Genomic DNA, 17,121 nt, shown 5'->3' on the forward strand with positions numbered 1-17,121 from the left:
CATATCAACACGTGGTAAGACTGAGATTTGTAATACTCAAACAATCCCATTATTTTAAGTGCCCACTAGTACAAATTAATTAATTGTGTGTGGTTCTCTGAAATCAACAAAATCTGGCCACACACAGTGAAAACAAAGCTTTTAAAGCTTCAAACTCTGCTGCAGGAATTCTCTTCTCAAGAGCCATAGATGCTAAATAGTAGCCACTAGTGAACCCCAAAGCCACTTTCAAAACTACAGGAGACTTTATACAAAGCCAAAATAAAGCACTAGAACTGGCTGCAAGAGCTCACTAGGAGCGACCACTCTCTTGGATTCACTGCTTTTGAGAAGCAAATCCCTGCAGCTGCTTTTAAAAGCTTTGAAAGTTTCATTTCCAATTATCAAAGCCAATAAAGTTTCAAAAAACAGCCATGGGGATTTGCTTCTCTGAGGAGCAAAGCCCAAAAGGCAGTGGTGAAAAGTGTGATGTGTTGTATGGCTCTTAAAGTATGTAGAGTCTTCTAAGCCCTACACTTGAAACTACAATTCCATGTTGTGCTGCAATTGTTATACCCAGAAGAATTCATTAAGACTTGCATGGCAACTTTATTAGTGACTTTCCAGTTATTTTCATATAGTTTTTAGGTCTAATTATCTTTGCTTTTTGTTTTGTTACACCACTATGGCATACGACAACAGGCCTCACAATGTTGCTTCCAAAGACTTGCACTAAAAGCTTTTGGACTTCATCATCTCAGACAGCAACCACCAGAATCCCAAAAATTTGCACTAATAGTAACTTCATATGATGACATCATCATAAGAGCATTGGAATAAGATAATTATGGACTTACATGGCACTTCTTTTCCCACTATTGCCCCAGTACTGCAAAGGGACTACTTAACAGTGTGTAAAGCAAAGCACATGAATATGTCTTTGTAAGATGAGGGCCTGTCATAGTATAAAAGGGTTTCCATATATTTACACTTAATTTACTAAATATGAGACTACAGGTAAAATTTCCAAAGCCACCCAAGTAACATAACAGCCAAAATCCCACTTTCAAAGTTGATTTAGGCATTTAAGAGCTCAAGTTTCATTGAAAGTCAATGGCATATAAGTTCCTAAAAAACAAATTTAAATGGGACTTAGGATAAAATTTTGAAAGCCATCCAAGTCAAAATAAAATGTATTTTCCTGACATTTTAAAATCTTGTAACCATTTTATTTAACCTAGTTCACACTTCATTCAGAGTAACAGAAAATAAACACAGCATAATTACTTGCTACTTTTAAATGTCACCAATTGAGTGTTTAATTTTTTAATTTTTTATTTTTTTTTAATTCCCAAAAGAACTGTTAACATTCAGGTCCAACTATCAGTAAAAAAAAATAATCTATTTTTATTGATGATATAGCAAAAAAACACTATGAAAAACGTTAATAGTTATAGATGTTAAGATACAGATGTATAGATTAATGTATAGATTAATACATTTTAAAACTTTTTTGTATGAAGAAATACATCCAGGCAAATCACCTGTCTTCTGCTAAACCACAGGAATGGGAAAGCAGGAGATCTAGATTCTATTCTTGACTAACTCTCAGACATCTGCCATGATCTTAGGCAAGTAACTTTATCTCTCTGTGCAACATCTGAGCAATAATGCTTCCCCACTGCAAAGGGTCAATGTGAGGTTTATTTCCTTAACCTTAGCAAAGAGTTTCCAGTAGATCATAATCAAGTAGATTATAATACCAAAGTGCCATTTTGATACAATATGACACAGTTAAGATACTTCTGTAATGAAAAATGGATACATAATGCAAATGCTTATAGAACCTTAATTATATCAATGTTGGATGCTACAGTGTATCGCAATACTGACTAAATTTGAACAGCTCTAAAGGCAATATTACTGAAAGCAAATGACGTGCTTCTCACCCATTTCTAGTATTCGTTTATGTAAGGGGATAGCAGCAAGAAAGGGTTCATCTTTACAAGACTGTATCTGGGTTCCAACCAAGTCGGAGTTGGTTGCCATAATTCGGGCACTCTCTTCATTTAGGTTAACTCCAGCCATAGAGGCAACATCATTGATGTCATCGTCATCTCTATAACAAAAGCATAAACAAAAGGTAATTTTGCAAGCGATACATTAATGTTTATAAATTAACTGCCTCCCTTAAAGGGAATAATCATGCAATGCTCCTGATCAGAAGAGGGAATCTGGGCCAGGTTAGTGGCACAGCCACCAGGCTCTACTGTATCATGTGGAATACTCAAGACTTAGAAACAACTTAATGGAACATCTTTCCTTGACCACTCAATATCAGGCATCTGCAAAACTGGTGTGATTTGTGCATAGCAAGGAGAGCAACACCCACAATTCTATATGGGCACCTTTCCTTTGACCTGAAGTCGATGAGAAATGTGATAGCAATAACAGCTATGTGGCCAGGTGGCCAAGGTTAGTAGTGATCACGGACCACAAAGACTTACTTTTACCTGCACACTGATGACTTGCAAGAAGGGCTCAATCAACAACAAACAAAAAACCCACAGACATTGTAACCAAAATACAGTATTATTTCAAATTGGTCAAGGTTCAAAAGGTACAGTTATTAAAACTACAATTAGAATAACAAATCTAACCAAAAAAAAATGCTGAAGAAAAAAGGAAACAAACCACATGCAAAAAAAAAGTTAGCCTAAAAATCTTAATGCCTGTGATGGAACTGGCACCACTTCAGAGAAGCTAAACAAGATCACATGAGATTGAAGATCCATTTCTGGCAAAGCCGTATGAGCTGAGCTGAAAATTGGACCATGTGAAGATAATCACAAACATGAACACAGTTAGATAAATTGGTATGGAGAGTAAGCGAAGTTAGAACAAATAGGCCGGAGGCCCAAATCTCCGATTAGAGCTAAGACACAGGTGCGGACCATACTACAAAGCTGTTTAAGCTTACTGGCTTGTGTAGTTAAGGAAAACAAAGCACTAACTTACAAAGCTGCCACACATGAACACCAAATAATAATCTGTATTGCAGTGAGGAAGAAAAAGACGTGGGGTCATTCTTACAGAAATGGCTTTAAACTATTGCATTTACACTCTGTGGAGCACCCCACATATGCAGAACAAGCCCACAGAATCTTTAACAAGCAAAAGGCGAACACAATAAATGCTCCAGAGGGGTAGCTGTGTTAGTCTGTATACAGCAGAAACAACAAGAGTCCTGTAGCACTTTAAAGACTAATACATTTCTGCGGGCCTAAGCTTTCGTGACGAAGTGGGTTGCAGCCTACGAAAGCTTAGGCCCGCAGAAATTTGTTAGTCTTTAAGGTGCTACAGGACTCTTGTTGTTTTTACAATACATGCCCAAATGATTATGGTAAACACGCGATTTTGCAAGCATCTTGCCAGCAAAGTTTATATTATGGCAAATTCTACATGGACATACTGCCAGTGTCATCTCATTCACTTCAACAAAACCTATGGTATATACATCTGCACAGAATTTAGAGATCTGTAAGTACTTTTAGCATTTTCACATTTTAAGACTGTGATCCCAGCATCTGGTCTCTGACAGGCAGTTTCACATCCATCAAACATTCCTTTTAACAGAAAAATAAAGGAAGTATTCCCCACGTCCCACAAAGTTCATAGTATGACTGACAAAGGCAAGCAAATTTTGTGCTGGAACCCTAAGAAGTCAAGAAATCTACTGGTGGTGATTGAAAAATTCTGAAACTGGCTCTCTCTCTATTCAGAGAGAGAATTTTTAAACTGGATAGTGAAAACAAATGCAAGGTTTGAAAAATGATGTATAAATAGATAAGGAAGATTACATTTATATAAAAAAGAAAATCAGAGACGTTACTATGTACGACTGAAATGTTTGTTGTGCCTCTTGATTAGTCGTGTACTGAAATTTAATTGAACATTAACACCAAAGTAAACTGTGCAATGGACTGTTTTAATATTGTTCTCTGCAAATGTTATTTTGTACGATTACCACAGCTTTAACATTTATTACTCAACAATTGGCTGAAACTTTCAAGACAACACATAATTATAAGAAACAGTGCTCTTCTCAGAACAATTAACTTTCAGGAATGCTCATTTCTTCTTTCTTTAGTGTTCTATCTATGTGCCTCCTTACCACCTGCCTCACAATAGTAAGCAGGAACTGAACTATTTACCTTACCATGCTTTAACAATAAGTACAGAACTTTTTACATAAATTTGAGTCCCAACATAGAGCCTCTGATAATGTTCTTTCTGTATGGTAATTTTTGAAGATACTTTAACAGTAAAACACAAAATTCAGAAGTTTTAAAATGTACAATTTACAGCAAAAAAGTAAAACATACAAGTGAATTTTGCAAGTGAAGAAGCCTAAAGATAGCAGTCTCAATAATACAATCAAATAAACCCCACAAAGTAATTCATTTTTCAAAAAATCTTTTACTTCCACGTTTCTCTATTGAACCGAGTGCTCATGAAAGGTACAAGACACCCTAAAGTCTGAAAAAATCCCATTTACCCACAAAATAGATATGGTATGGGTAACAGCAGAGTAATGTTCCACAAACTCTATGCTCTGTCAATGTTCTTTAATGCTGCGCTGGTGGACACACCTTACCATTCACTCTTGATCTTTGCCTTCTCTTCTGAAACAGTCAAATCTAAGGGGTAAGAAGATTGATGTGTACACTTTTCCACCAAGAAATGAACTGAAACTAGCAGCTCATTTCTTTGCCACTGTATTGCAGTTCAGTCACTACCAAAATGTTGGGTTACATAGCCATTCTGATGTGGAGGGAGGCAGTTTTAATCATATAACTGCCATTATTGCTAATGGGAGTCAGTATTAAACTCACACATGCTGAGATAAGAATACAGCCTATATTTATTCACCAATAATTCATTTCTGAATGGTAACAAGAAACTTTATGGAAGTCCAGATTTGAAAATGTATACATTGTAAATGGCAGAGGGCAATGAGGAAAGTTCTAAAACAATCTCTTCTGTTAGCAGTAATGGAGGCAAAGGGTGGCCGTGGTGTAATGGATTCATTCCTTTCCAAAGTTCAGCTCTATAGCATCCTAACATTTCTTGGGCCTATCATCTTATTCCCAGACCTAACAAAGGCTACAGTTTCAGGCAGAGTCACTGGCCTCCTACAAGTGTCTGGGGGTGGGGGAGGGCCTCCACACAAATTCAGCCTCCTTCTCTGAGGAAGCCATCTCATTCCAAAGTTGCAGGAAAGGGACATTACCCCAACTCCTTTATTCCATGGGTTTGGCAGAATCAACCACCCTCCTATCAATTTTATCTCCACTGAAGGAAATGTTGTTCATGCTGCCAGAATCAGATGCTACTATCCTTGAGCTTCACTGATAAACCCCACCAACAAACAGAGTTCTGACAGCTCCCAAAATCCAAGAAGTGCTATCAAGATGGTGTACAAGAGCCAGAGAAAAATCAACATCCAGCCTCTGGGTGAGGGTGCAAAAAATGGCAACAACAAAAAACAATAGCCTGATTCAGCCATGTTAGTCTGTATACAGCAAAAACAACGAGAGTTCTGTAGCACTTTAAAGACTAACAAATTTAATTTCTGCAGGCATAAGCTTTCCTGGGCTGCAACCCACTTCATCAGATGCAAGAAACAGAAATCAGATAGGGGATATATATATATACATCCAAGGGTAAGGAACAACAATGGGGAGGGTAGGTGTTAGCAAAGTCCATTCAGTTAGAGTAGATGAGGCCTATTCCAAACTATTGATTAGAAGGTGAGAATGTGTGAACAGTGACAATTACTTCTTGTAATGAGATAACCATTCCAAGTCCCTATTCAGACCCAGTTTGATTGTGTCAAGTTTGCATATGAGTTCCAGCCTGATCAATGTCTTTGACTAGGTATCCAAGTATCAGGCTACACTTGTCTCATAACAGCAGGTCATATGATGTCAATATATACAACAGAATTGCCTTCTGAGCATATGTGACTCCAGTTGGCTTGATACCCCTTGTGCACAAGCAGGGGGATAATTAAGTAAGATGTGCCCGGGTGGGGGCTGACGCTAGAGCTCATAGATCAAGGGGATCCACCACCCTGCTGGCCATACAGCAAAACCATCCATGGCCCTGAAGACAGGCCATGACCTCTGCTGCTGAAACAAAGCCCACTGGAGCAATCCATATCCTATAATCCTTATTAATCTATTGCCATTGGTGAAAATAGTGTAGGTAAAATCCAAGATTTTTTTTCCTCTGAAGGAACAAGACTGGGGATGTAGAATCTTTTTGTGAGATGGTCCTGACCAGGATTTGAAGAAAGTGAGAAAAGGGCAATAGCACAAAAAGAAATCTCCATATACTTTTTGAGTCAAGGGTAGAGGACTTCATTCACTTATGAGACAAGTTTAAGCCCCTAAATCACAGTTTAATAGTTAACACTGGCTTTAAAATGGTTATTTAACTTGGAACTTTTGTACAGTGCCAGCATTGCTGTCTATGCCTGTGATACAAGAAGAAATTATTAACTCAAAACATCAATATAAATAGTTGCGAAAAAGATAACCCTATTTGCTGTAAAAATTTTAAAAATACAACTGTATATATTATGCAAAGGGATCATTACCATAACTGATTACATCTTCCACTAACATTCAACCATTATGTAAATATGCATAAAGGAAAGTCATACATACATTTGGACAAAACAGTTGCATCGTCAATTTGAATCATGAACACTTATTATTTTACAGCCGTATCACAGACTTTAACAAATACAGAATTATTCATCAGTATTTCAATGCCAAATTGTTCTTTCTTTACTAATCATCGTGATCTTTTCTCCCCAATAAAGAATAAGCTCCTTAGATATATTTATTGTAAAGCTACAAAAAGAGGGAAGTCATTATTTCCTGTTCATTAAAATAGCGTGGTCCTACCACGCCAAATTTAAAAATAAATTCTTATTGTTCTTTCTAAAGCCACCATGAGTCACTGTACTGCTGAAAACATTCACTGCCTTAACCCCTCTCTGCCAAGTTGCAGGAATGATGTATAAACATCACAATAAGCAGAATGCTAAGTTTAAATAAAGAACATTATCCTTTATATTTGCATTTTAATTTATCTGCTAGAGAGGCACTCAACTCTTTCCCCCTCTTTTGCATGATACTTTTGCCACCCTAGTATTTTTTTAAAAAGTATACAGATTCTGAATATAAGATTAGAATCCATGCATCATAAATAAAATAAAATAGGCTGCAATTAGCGACAAACTTTTTTTCTGGAGGAGTTCCAGTGATATTATCAAGAGCATTTCAACAGCACTAATGGTTTAGTTCCTCACCAGAACCCCTGGATGGAATAATTTTCTTGCATCTTACTTGCTAATTTATTATCAATAGGTATGCAGAGAATAAAATATTACAGGAAAGGTAGAAGCAGTAAATTTTAATAGTAATTGGTGATTTGAGTCTTCCAGGCTAATGGCAGTCTGTCCATTTCCCTTCTTTCATTTTGAAGAATTACAGGATGGAGGGCAGAGTGGTTTTGGATACTGTACAAAGAAATATGACAAAAAACTTGCAAACATTGTTTCTCAGCAGTTTCCCATAAAAGTCAACTTTTCACTCCAGATCAATGGGTTTTCAGTAGCTATTCTGTGGAACAAAGATGCCATCCAGTGGTAGGTTAGATTGATGGTTACTGTCTATTCCCCATTCACAGCACAGCACACAATGTTTCATAATTAAGGTTCCTTTGTACATCACATTATGCTGGCTCTAAAGGTACAACATAGCATAGTAGCTAGTGATTCCCATTTTTGTTGTATTTGTACAGTTCTTAGGGTACTGGAAGCAGCCTCACAATGTTGTGTGTATTATTTATTAGTATAGGACAGGGTTTTTCCCTCAAATTCATAGTGCTATCTACATCTTAACAGAGAGATGGTCTAATGGAACATTTTTCCTCCCATATGCAATCATTCAAAGCACCTCCCCTCCATTCATGATATGAAACTGGGGCAACTGTAGCATTGCTTACATGAAAAAACAAAATTAAGGAGGAAAGTAATATATATGTAGTTGTCAATGTAATTTTAGTGATTATACAGAAACAGAGAGGAGAGCCAATGTTATGTAGCCAGCCTCTTTGTGAATTATGATGGTCTTTAAATGTATGATCACATACCATTTTACTTTCCTACTTGTTTCCAGGATTTGAACCCAAAACCTGATGCACAGTGCACACCTATTCCATTTGAACTATGTGGAGTATATGATTGTGGGGAGTAAGCTGTGGACCATGTGGACCAGCCTGTAGTGGTGGACCTTGAGATAGCTGAGTGACAAGCTTGAGTGTTTGAGATCAAGCATGTACTCCAGTACATGTGGAATTGAAGCCGATACAGATAATATATGTCTGTTTTTACACCATTCATTGAATCTAGTCCGTTGTTGGCGGTAAGTTTTGCGAGTTGTTAATTTTCTGCTGTTTAATAATACTCTTTTGACCTGTGTTGAACATTCTAACTCTTCCCCTTGAAACCATGTAGAAGCCATGCTGTGGAGGAGTTTGTCCAAGTGGGGAAGCAGAGTTTGGCCGTTGTCCTGATGTAGTAGGTCCCTGCGTGTTGGAAGGACTACAGGTGCATGTATCGACATCTGGAGAAGGTAAGGAAACCGTACTTGTCTCAGCCATGCCAGAGCTATAAGGATTACAGTCGCTTTGTCCAAGCGTATTTTGTATAGGACTTTTAGGATCATTAGTATGGGGGAAACGTGTAAAGTAGATCTCTGTTCCAAATGATTAAGAAGGTGTTGCCTTCTGATCTGGCACCCAAGCCCGCACTGGAACAAAATTGTGGGCATTTTCGGTTCTGTGGGGTTGCAAATAGGTCGTTGGTTGAACGGCCTCACTTTCAGAAAATGTTGTGCAAGACTGTGTCGTTTAGTTCCCATTCATGTTTTTGTGTGAATCTTCTGCTGAGGGCATCTGCTGTTATATTCTGGTGCCCAGGGAGGTATAAGGCTGAGATTCTGATGCCAGGATGGATATACCATGTCTATAGCTTCATCGCCTCTGTGCATAGTGAGTGTGAATGCGCTCCCCTTGGCAATTTATATTACATGCATGAGATGTTGTCCGTCATGATTTTTATTGTTTTGTTCCTTATAAGAGGGAGAAAGTGTGAGCATGCATTGCATATTGCCCGAAGTTCTAACAGGTTTATGTGTAGGGACATTTCCGGTCAAGACCATCTGCCCTATATAGCGTGGTGTAATAGATGTACTCCACATCCGATATGGGATGCATCTGTCGTGAGTATAGTTGAGGGAGGTCCTTGGTGGAATGGGATTCCGGCCGTCATGTTGGAGGGGGTGAGTCCACCATATTAGTGAGTCTTTGACATGATTCAGCATTGTCAACACTCTCAGTAGGCAATGCCTGTGAGGTTTGTACACAGTAGCTACCCATGCTTGTGGACAGCGCATGTGCAAACGCGCGTGCCTTACTACGTATGTTGTGGCTGCCATGTGGCCATGGAGTTGAAGACACGTGTGGGCCATGAGCATTGGACTTTTCCTTACAGAGAAAACTAGGTTCCTGATGGTATCAAAGTCTTTTCTAGGAGAGATGTCTTTGCTGAGACTGCATTTAGGTGCACTCCTATGAAATCTAGCTGTTGTACTGGGACCAATGGAGATTTTTGGTGGTTTATCATGAGCCCCAGTGCTTGGAACAATGATGTTGTCCGCTGAGTGGCCATCAATGCCTCCATTTGAGTGCTTGCTTTCAATAGACAATCATCCAGGTATGGAAATATAATTATTGCCTTCCTGCGGAGGTAAGTGGTCATCACAGTTAGCATCTTTGAGAATACCCCTGGTGCTGCTGAAAGGCTAAAAAGGAGTACTTTGTACTGGTAGTGTCTGTTTCCCAGGACGAACCTGAGAAATCGTCTGTGAGCTGGGTTTATGGTCACGTGAAAGTAGGCGTCTTGCAGATTGAGGGCTGAAAACCAGTCCCCTTATTCCAATGCTGGTATGATGGTCGATAGTGTGACCATTTTGAACCTTTGCACTCTCACAAACTATTGAGCCTTCTAAGGTCTAATATGGGTCTTCATCCACCATTTTTCTTCTGCGTTAAAAAGTACCGGGAATAAAAGCCCCTTCCTATAAAGTGTTGCGGTATCTGTTCTATTGCACCAAGGGATCCTAGACAGTCTAACTTCTTGTTGAAGAAGTTGCTCATGAGTTGGGTCCCTGAAGAGGGAAGGGGAAGGGGATTGGTTTGTATGTATGTGGGTGAAAGGGATGGAATATCCCAAGCATATGATCTCTAGTACCCATTTGTCCAACGTTATGGATGCCCAGATAGTTTGCTATGGACGAAAACAGTGGTGGAATATCGTGATGGGTAATTTTTGTGCTGGAACTTGAGGGAAGCCATTTAGGCCCTCAACCAAACTTTCAAAATTGTTGTTTGGACGGAGGAGGTTGAGATGTTGATTGTTGTTGTTGCTGGCTATTCTGCCATCTTCTCTGAGGTCTGTCTTCGGTTTGTGTTGTATTGCCTCTGTTGGTATGGGTATTGGGGGTATCTTCTTTGATAAGGCTGATACCTGTTCTGTCTCCTTCTCGTTACAGGCATGTATATACCGAGGGATGGCAAATGGAAAGCTTGTAGATCCCTGGGTAAGGCTGCTGGATGAAGCCACGAAGCTCTCCACATGACAATTGCTGTGGCCATGGTTCTGGCCGCTGTATCTGCGGCGTCAAGAGCAGCCTGCAGGGCTATTCTGGATATAAGTTGCCCCTCTGTAACGAGAGACTGAAATTGTTCTCTTCTCTCTTGTGGGATTACATCAATAAAGTCCATGAATTTTGAATATGTGGCATGGTCATAGTTGGAGAGTAGTGTGGCGTAGCTGGCCACATGTAGTTGTAGAGTGGTGGTGGTGAAGACTTTTCGTCCAAAAAGTTCGACCCTCTTCCAATTCCTGTCTTGGGGTGTGGATTTCTGATGGGTATGCTTGGCCATCTGTTGTGCTGCTTCCACAACAAGGGAGTTGGCATAGGGGTGGGTGAAAAGAAATTAGTCTCCCTTTGAGTGTATATAATATTTTTTATCGGCTCTTTTGCACGTGGGTGCAATGGTGGCTGGAGTTTGCCATGTGGTATCTGCCAGCTCCATTAAAGAGTCATCCACTGGTAGAGCTATTTTCGATGGTGCAGTAGTATGTAAGATCTTTAAGAACTTATGATGCTTTTCCGACACCTCTTCCAGGGGTATGTCCAAGCCTTGTGCCACTCTTTTGAATAGCTCCTGAAACTCCCTGAAATCATCCACACTAGCAGGCGGGGGTGGCATTATGGTATCATCTGGTGAAGAGAACAAGTTATGAGGTGTTGGTGATGCTTGTGATTCCAGTGCCTCGTTGGCCTGTTCAGTGGCTTGTGATGGAGTGTTTATGGCCAAGAGCGCCAATTGCTGTGGGGACAGGTCTCTGTCCCTATGGGAAGTTGAGGGTCTGCTGTAATCCCTGGCATAGTGAGGCCATGCTTCCCAGTTGCGCCACTGCATGGGGTATGTCATGGGTGGGGTGAACCATGGAGACGTAAATGATGGTTGCTCCGAGTAACCTTCGTATCCTTTAAGACCGGGGGGAAAAGATGTGGGTCTGTGAGGCAAGGAGTGTTGACGGGAAAAGACTCCTTCCTCAATATTGTCATCCTCTCCGCTAGATGATAGCATTGGGGACTTTGGTGGTCACGTGTCCGTGCTGTATAGTGGAGAAGCTCCTGTTCCTGGTGCTTTGTCTTGGATGTGTGTTTCCTCCCTGGCACCATACTTGGTGCCATGAAGTCTGTCAGTGCCGACATGTGCAACGGTGCCGATGGACTGGTCAGTGCCATTGCATGCCGGGCTGTCTGCCTCGGTGCCATAGTTGTGTCTGGTGTCAGTGCCAGTGACACTGCCAGCTTTTGTGCCTTTGAGCGAATGGGTGCTGAAGGTATGGTCGATGTCGTTTTCGCTGTCGATGTTGTTTTCGGCACCGTGGCTGCCAGTGCTGGCAGAGGTTTTGTCGGTGCCAGATCGGAAGAGGTCTTTGGTATTTTAACTCTCAACTCCGTGCCCTGACTATGACACTCCTTTGGTGCCATAGAGGATGCGAACACTGAAGGGGTCTGGGCAACCGTTATTTTGGTTGATGCCGGCCTCTTTTTTGGCAGGCTTCTCGATGGTGTTGAATATCTCTTCCTACCCTATCCGTCAGACAGTGACGGTGAAGGCTCACGTCCTGGATTTGAGGCAGGTCTCAGGGAGTTTTCCATTAGTATTACCTTCAGCCTGAGTTCTCTATCTTTTCTTGCCCTTGCCTTGAGGTTCGTGCAGTGGAGACACTTTGGCATAAGATGTCCCTCACCGAGGCATCGTATACATTGAGCATGGCCATCAGACACCGGCATGGCGTCCCTGCATGAGGTACATCTTTTGGAACCTGGGGAACTGGGCATGGTAACTGGATAAGCAAAATCTACTCTAAAGGAGAGGGGAAAGGAGTTTAAGAAAAGGAAAAAAATATATATATATATATATATATATTTTTTGGTAAGTAAATAAGGGAAGGAAGTAGACACTGACTAACCAATTAAAACTAACAAACATATTAATTACTAATTAAACTTTTCTGTTAGAACAAGTCGAATGAAGGGAACTGTTGTGGCTCCTTCTCAAACCATAGGCGGTTGAGAAGGAACTGAGGGACTCGGGTTGCGTGTGTGTGGCTCAAGGCGCCAACGGCGCCACGAGTCGGGCTGTGCATATGCAACCTGAGTGGGAACTGCAGACGAAAATCTGCGATCCGGATGCAAAGGCGCACCAGACACTGAAGTGGAACACCTGCAGGGACACCACTCAATGAACTAGCTTTTGATTAAGTCTACTTGTGAACATGCAACTATTAACACTGTCCCTTCTTATTTTAAAAGGTTCATGGACCAATGGTAGAACACCACAGGGGTATTAAAAGTGAGCTCAGAGTTTCAAGGGGATCTTAATCTCACTTTATAGGCACAGGTACCTCCTCTTATTACTCTGGCAGCACCAGAAATGGTGTCAATGAGGTTCAGAGGCTACATACACCCACCTCTGAAATACAGCACAGAACAATATGGGGCCTTTGGAAAAGGAAGGTGAATCTAGATAACCACCATACATATCTATCCCATCTCAAACAAAACAAATCTACATTGGCAGTGTTCACTACAGCCAGTCACAGCAGTTTCTTTGTTTTAAATCTGGCAGGTCTGTCATCTATAATGAACGATATCAGCCAGATCAGCCAGATGATGGCTTTTAGTCACCCTTCACTCGGGGCTGGATCAGTGATCATCCTATTACAGTCCCAGTCTCTTAACATTTCTTTTTTATTATTAAATGTATATGAGGTTGATGGGAAAAGGAATAAATCTGAAAACAGAATGGAGAGCTAAAAACAAACAAAAAAAACCACCACCAGTTCAAAAAGTTGTAAAATAACTAAGTGTTTTATATAACCTGAAAAATGTAAGTGAAAACTTAGGAAGTTAAAATTCTCTTAAAAGGCTAATATGCGAGTACAATCAATATCAGCAAATAAGAATTTTTTTTTTAATCATTGCACTATAATTTTAAATCAGATTAAAATTACTATATTAATCCAAAATATTAATATTAGCTGAAATAAACTCATTCTACTTCAGCAAGAATAAATTCCTGTGCAATCTGCACAGTAACCAGAATGATTTCAGGTTTTCAAGATTAAAATTTAAAGATTTAATTTACAAAGAAACAGGATGCATAGAACTCTTTTTAACTAGATTAGATGGTTTTGGAGAAGACTCAGCAGAATTTTCCAAATTCTGACTTGAAATGATAACACCCATCCTAATAAACAATTCATGTTTGAAAATAAGACAAAACTACCAGTTATCTAAAAATTGAGCAAAAACATTAGTGGCCAGATTATGATGATCTTACTCACTTCTAGTTGATGCTTACTCCTCAATTAGTCCTGCTGTTCTCAGTGGGGCTACTTGTGTAGTAAGGTATCCACTGTGACTAAAGTTACCATAATCCTGCTTTAAATTATTTTATGTAAAGGAAAAAAGCAAGTTGTACAAAACAAACATCTTAAAATGTCTGAAATGGTGAAGAATGTTTTTTAGAGATACTTCAGTTTTACACTCAAACAGTAAATGAGTAGGTAAATTAGATCTCATGACTTTCAACCACAAATTTCAGAAGACTATTTCAGAGGTCTATAATTTATTGAAAAGAAAACATTTAGAGAAGAAGCATAAAGGTTAACTAGAAGAATTTTAACACAAAATTTGGGACTAGAGCCTCAATGTGTTGATATGCTGTCCCTGGAACAGGCCAGGAGAAAGATTTTGTCATAATCACAATCTTTCCCCTTATCTCCCACAACTCCCTATATCTGCCATAGTGTATCCTCCCCAATGCACTATAATAACTATATCACCAGGCACTCTGAGATAGCAGAGCCAAGGCTCCACGTACACAAGTGAGAAAGATGGTGGCTCTGCACATCTTATTTCCCCACTGGAGTGTTGGTATGGTGCAACAACAGAAAGGACTAAGGGGATCCATGATGCCTCCTCTACTTCCCTGGGCTAGAGCACAGGGATTACAAAACATACAAAGGGCCATATTCTAGTTTGGGATTACATGCAGTTTTCATTGATATCAATGGCAGTCTTCTAGCTAGTTAAACTAAAATATTGGATTAAGTACCAACTTCCAATTTAGGTATTGTTTTGTTTCATTGTATTATGAGCAAAACTCCTATTATCAAAATATTATCCATAAATAAAAGAATATTTAATTACAACATATCTATCCAATCAAGCGTTACTCTTTCCATTCAGACTGTTCCTCAAATAATTATTCAAAACATAATTATGCTAGCTGGGATATGGACAATGGATTCATCTAGTTTGAAAACTAGATAAGGAACCATAGTCAATGAACAAACAGAAGTGTGCCAAGTTGCAAAGGGGCAAGGAGCACTGTGCCACAGAAATGAGTGTTAAATAGAATCTTAATACATTTATTCCTTCACCAAATACTTGGTTAACTTAGGTTTAATATTGCTCAGGAGTATTTCTTCACACCACAAACACTTAAGACCCAGTAAAATAAAGTTAAGGCATACATTCATGCCCACCCTGCAAGCATTAGCACACTGCCATTATGATACTCAACCATACAAGAACATGAATACACTCTCTAACATACTAACTTTCAATTCAACATCAATATTATCACTCCCAAGTACACAAAGAAGTGAAAAAATCAAACTTCTAGAAAATTAATTCTGCACTCAAAAAGTGCTATGAATTTGGGGAGGGTACATTATATTATTCACTATGCTTATGCATACAAAAGAAAAATGTAAACCATGCTTAATGTGCAAACGTAAACACAATCTAACCTATGGAGTCACTATTGCACCTCCAAACACTTGTCATTACAGTTAGCCATTTATCATCTCAACTTATAAATCCAACTATCTAACGATTTCATATATACTTCCCAACATTGTAGTATTAGCAGTTAGCATAGCTGCCCAGCTCATTAGATCAAAATAGTAAGGCTCCTAGTGGATTTCAAGGAGACATCTGCTGGTCTCTCCTTCCTGACTGTAGAAAGCTCTGCTTGGGAAATACTATTATATTGTGGTATTAGGGTAGTGTCCAGAGGCCCCCAATCAAGATTGGAAAACACCCCCCCCCCCCCATATGGTAATAGGGAAATTGTTGTTAAAACCAAAATTTAAAATTTCATCTTTAGGTATCATCACAGTTAACATCACTCGGAGTACTTCACATTTTTCCCTGACAAATATTAGCCAGGATGCGTTTTTACCACAAGATAAAATGACATATGAAGTTTGAGAGATGGGGGTTTTATTTTGGAGAAGTTGGGGGGTTGAGGAAAATTAGCTTCCATTTTAACTATAGAGCACCAACCATCACGCCATAATGCACTGTGAATCTAACTGGAGGTTTTTAACACAGTAATTATTGTCAATATGGAAGGCTAAGCTACCATTTATGAAACCCTCAGTTCATATGTGCCTCACATGTATAAATCCCTCATTCACTTCAATAAACAACATTTTATATTGGAAAAAATAGTTCGGTAAGATATAGACTTATTGTTTACATGATTAAAAGAAAATGTCTAGAAAAATAAAGTTCACATTTCTATTACTAGTGACCAACCCTTTACCCATAAGAGTGAAAAACTAAAGTAAGTTATTTTAAAGGAAGTAGAGTATGAAATAATGAAACAAATATGCAATAATAAAGCACCAAGGGCAAAATGAATTTATACACAACACAACTATTTTTCAAAATTTTTGCTCTGCTTAGATGCCAGTTTGCCTTCTGGCTACAAACACATTCTTCACACATGCTGGGAATGTTGAGGAAAACTAGTCAGCATTCAGAGGATTAATACAGATTTCCAGCTCTATGCCTTTAGGCTTAATAGTCAGACATCTATTTGTCCTCAGGAAAGGTTAGGGGTTGAAATGAAAATATGCAAACAACGGAATTCTTTGTTAAGATATCAAGAAAAAAACTTGATCTTTACTGCTATTTAATAAATCCTTGCAATTGTATGGATTTATTTAAATGCAGCATTGTGTTTTACTATTTTGAATGAGAAAACAATGCAAGGAAACAAACACATTCATTCTGACTAAAATTTGTTCTCTAGAGGAAAAATGACATACACCCGTGACAGCTTATTTACCAAACTCACTAAAGATTTATTGATTTATCAATCAGTGCCTTGAGCATTTGCTTCTCCCCCAGGGAAAATTAACAATTCCAACTAACCTAATATATTCTAGGTATAAACTAAATGAATGCAAGAATCAATCCTGGTACAATTTACAACATCCAGTAAAAAAAATGCTGTCCCTTTTGGTGTATGTAAAATTGAAAGCTATGCTAACGAAGAATAAATGCCTATGTTGCTTACTAACATAAAAATATTTATTAAGACAGTACAATTGAACCC

At 39.0% G+C, this 17,121-nt stretch overlaps 1 protein-coding gene across 1 annotated transcript in view; it reads right to left on the reverse strand.

Moving 5' to 3' along the window:
* LOC137147730 (transcription initiation factor TFIID subunit 4-like) overlaps window positions 1–17,121 on the reverse strand; it is a 205,107-nt gene that overhangs the window by 132,285 nt on the left and 55,701 nt on the right. The window contains exon 10 of the mRNA XM_067540058.1: window positions 1,929–2,098. Within this exon, the coding sequence (XP_067396159.1) occupies window positions 1,929–2,098 (170 nt within the window). The remainder of the gene's footprint in view (window positions 1–1,928; window positions 2,099–17,121) is intronic.

This window comes from Emydura macquarii, unplaced genomic scaffold (genome assembly GCF_026122565.2).
Source record: "Emydura macquarii macquarii isolate MOO-44397 ecotype Brisbane River unplaced genomic scaffold, CSIRO-AGI_Emac_v2 contig_561, whole genome shotgun sequence".
NCBI classification, from domain to species: Eukaryota; Metazoa; Chordata; order Testudines; family Chelidae; genus Emydura; species Emydura macquarii.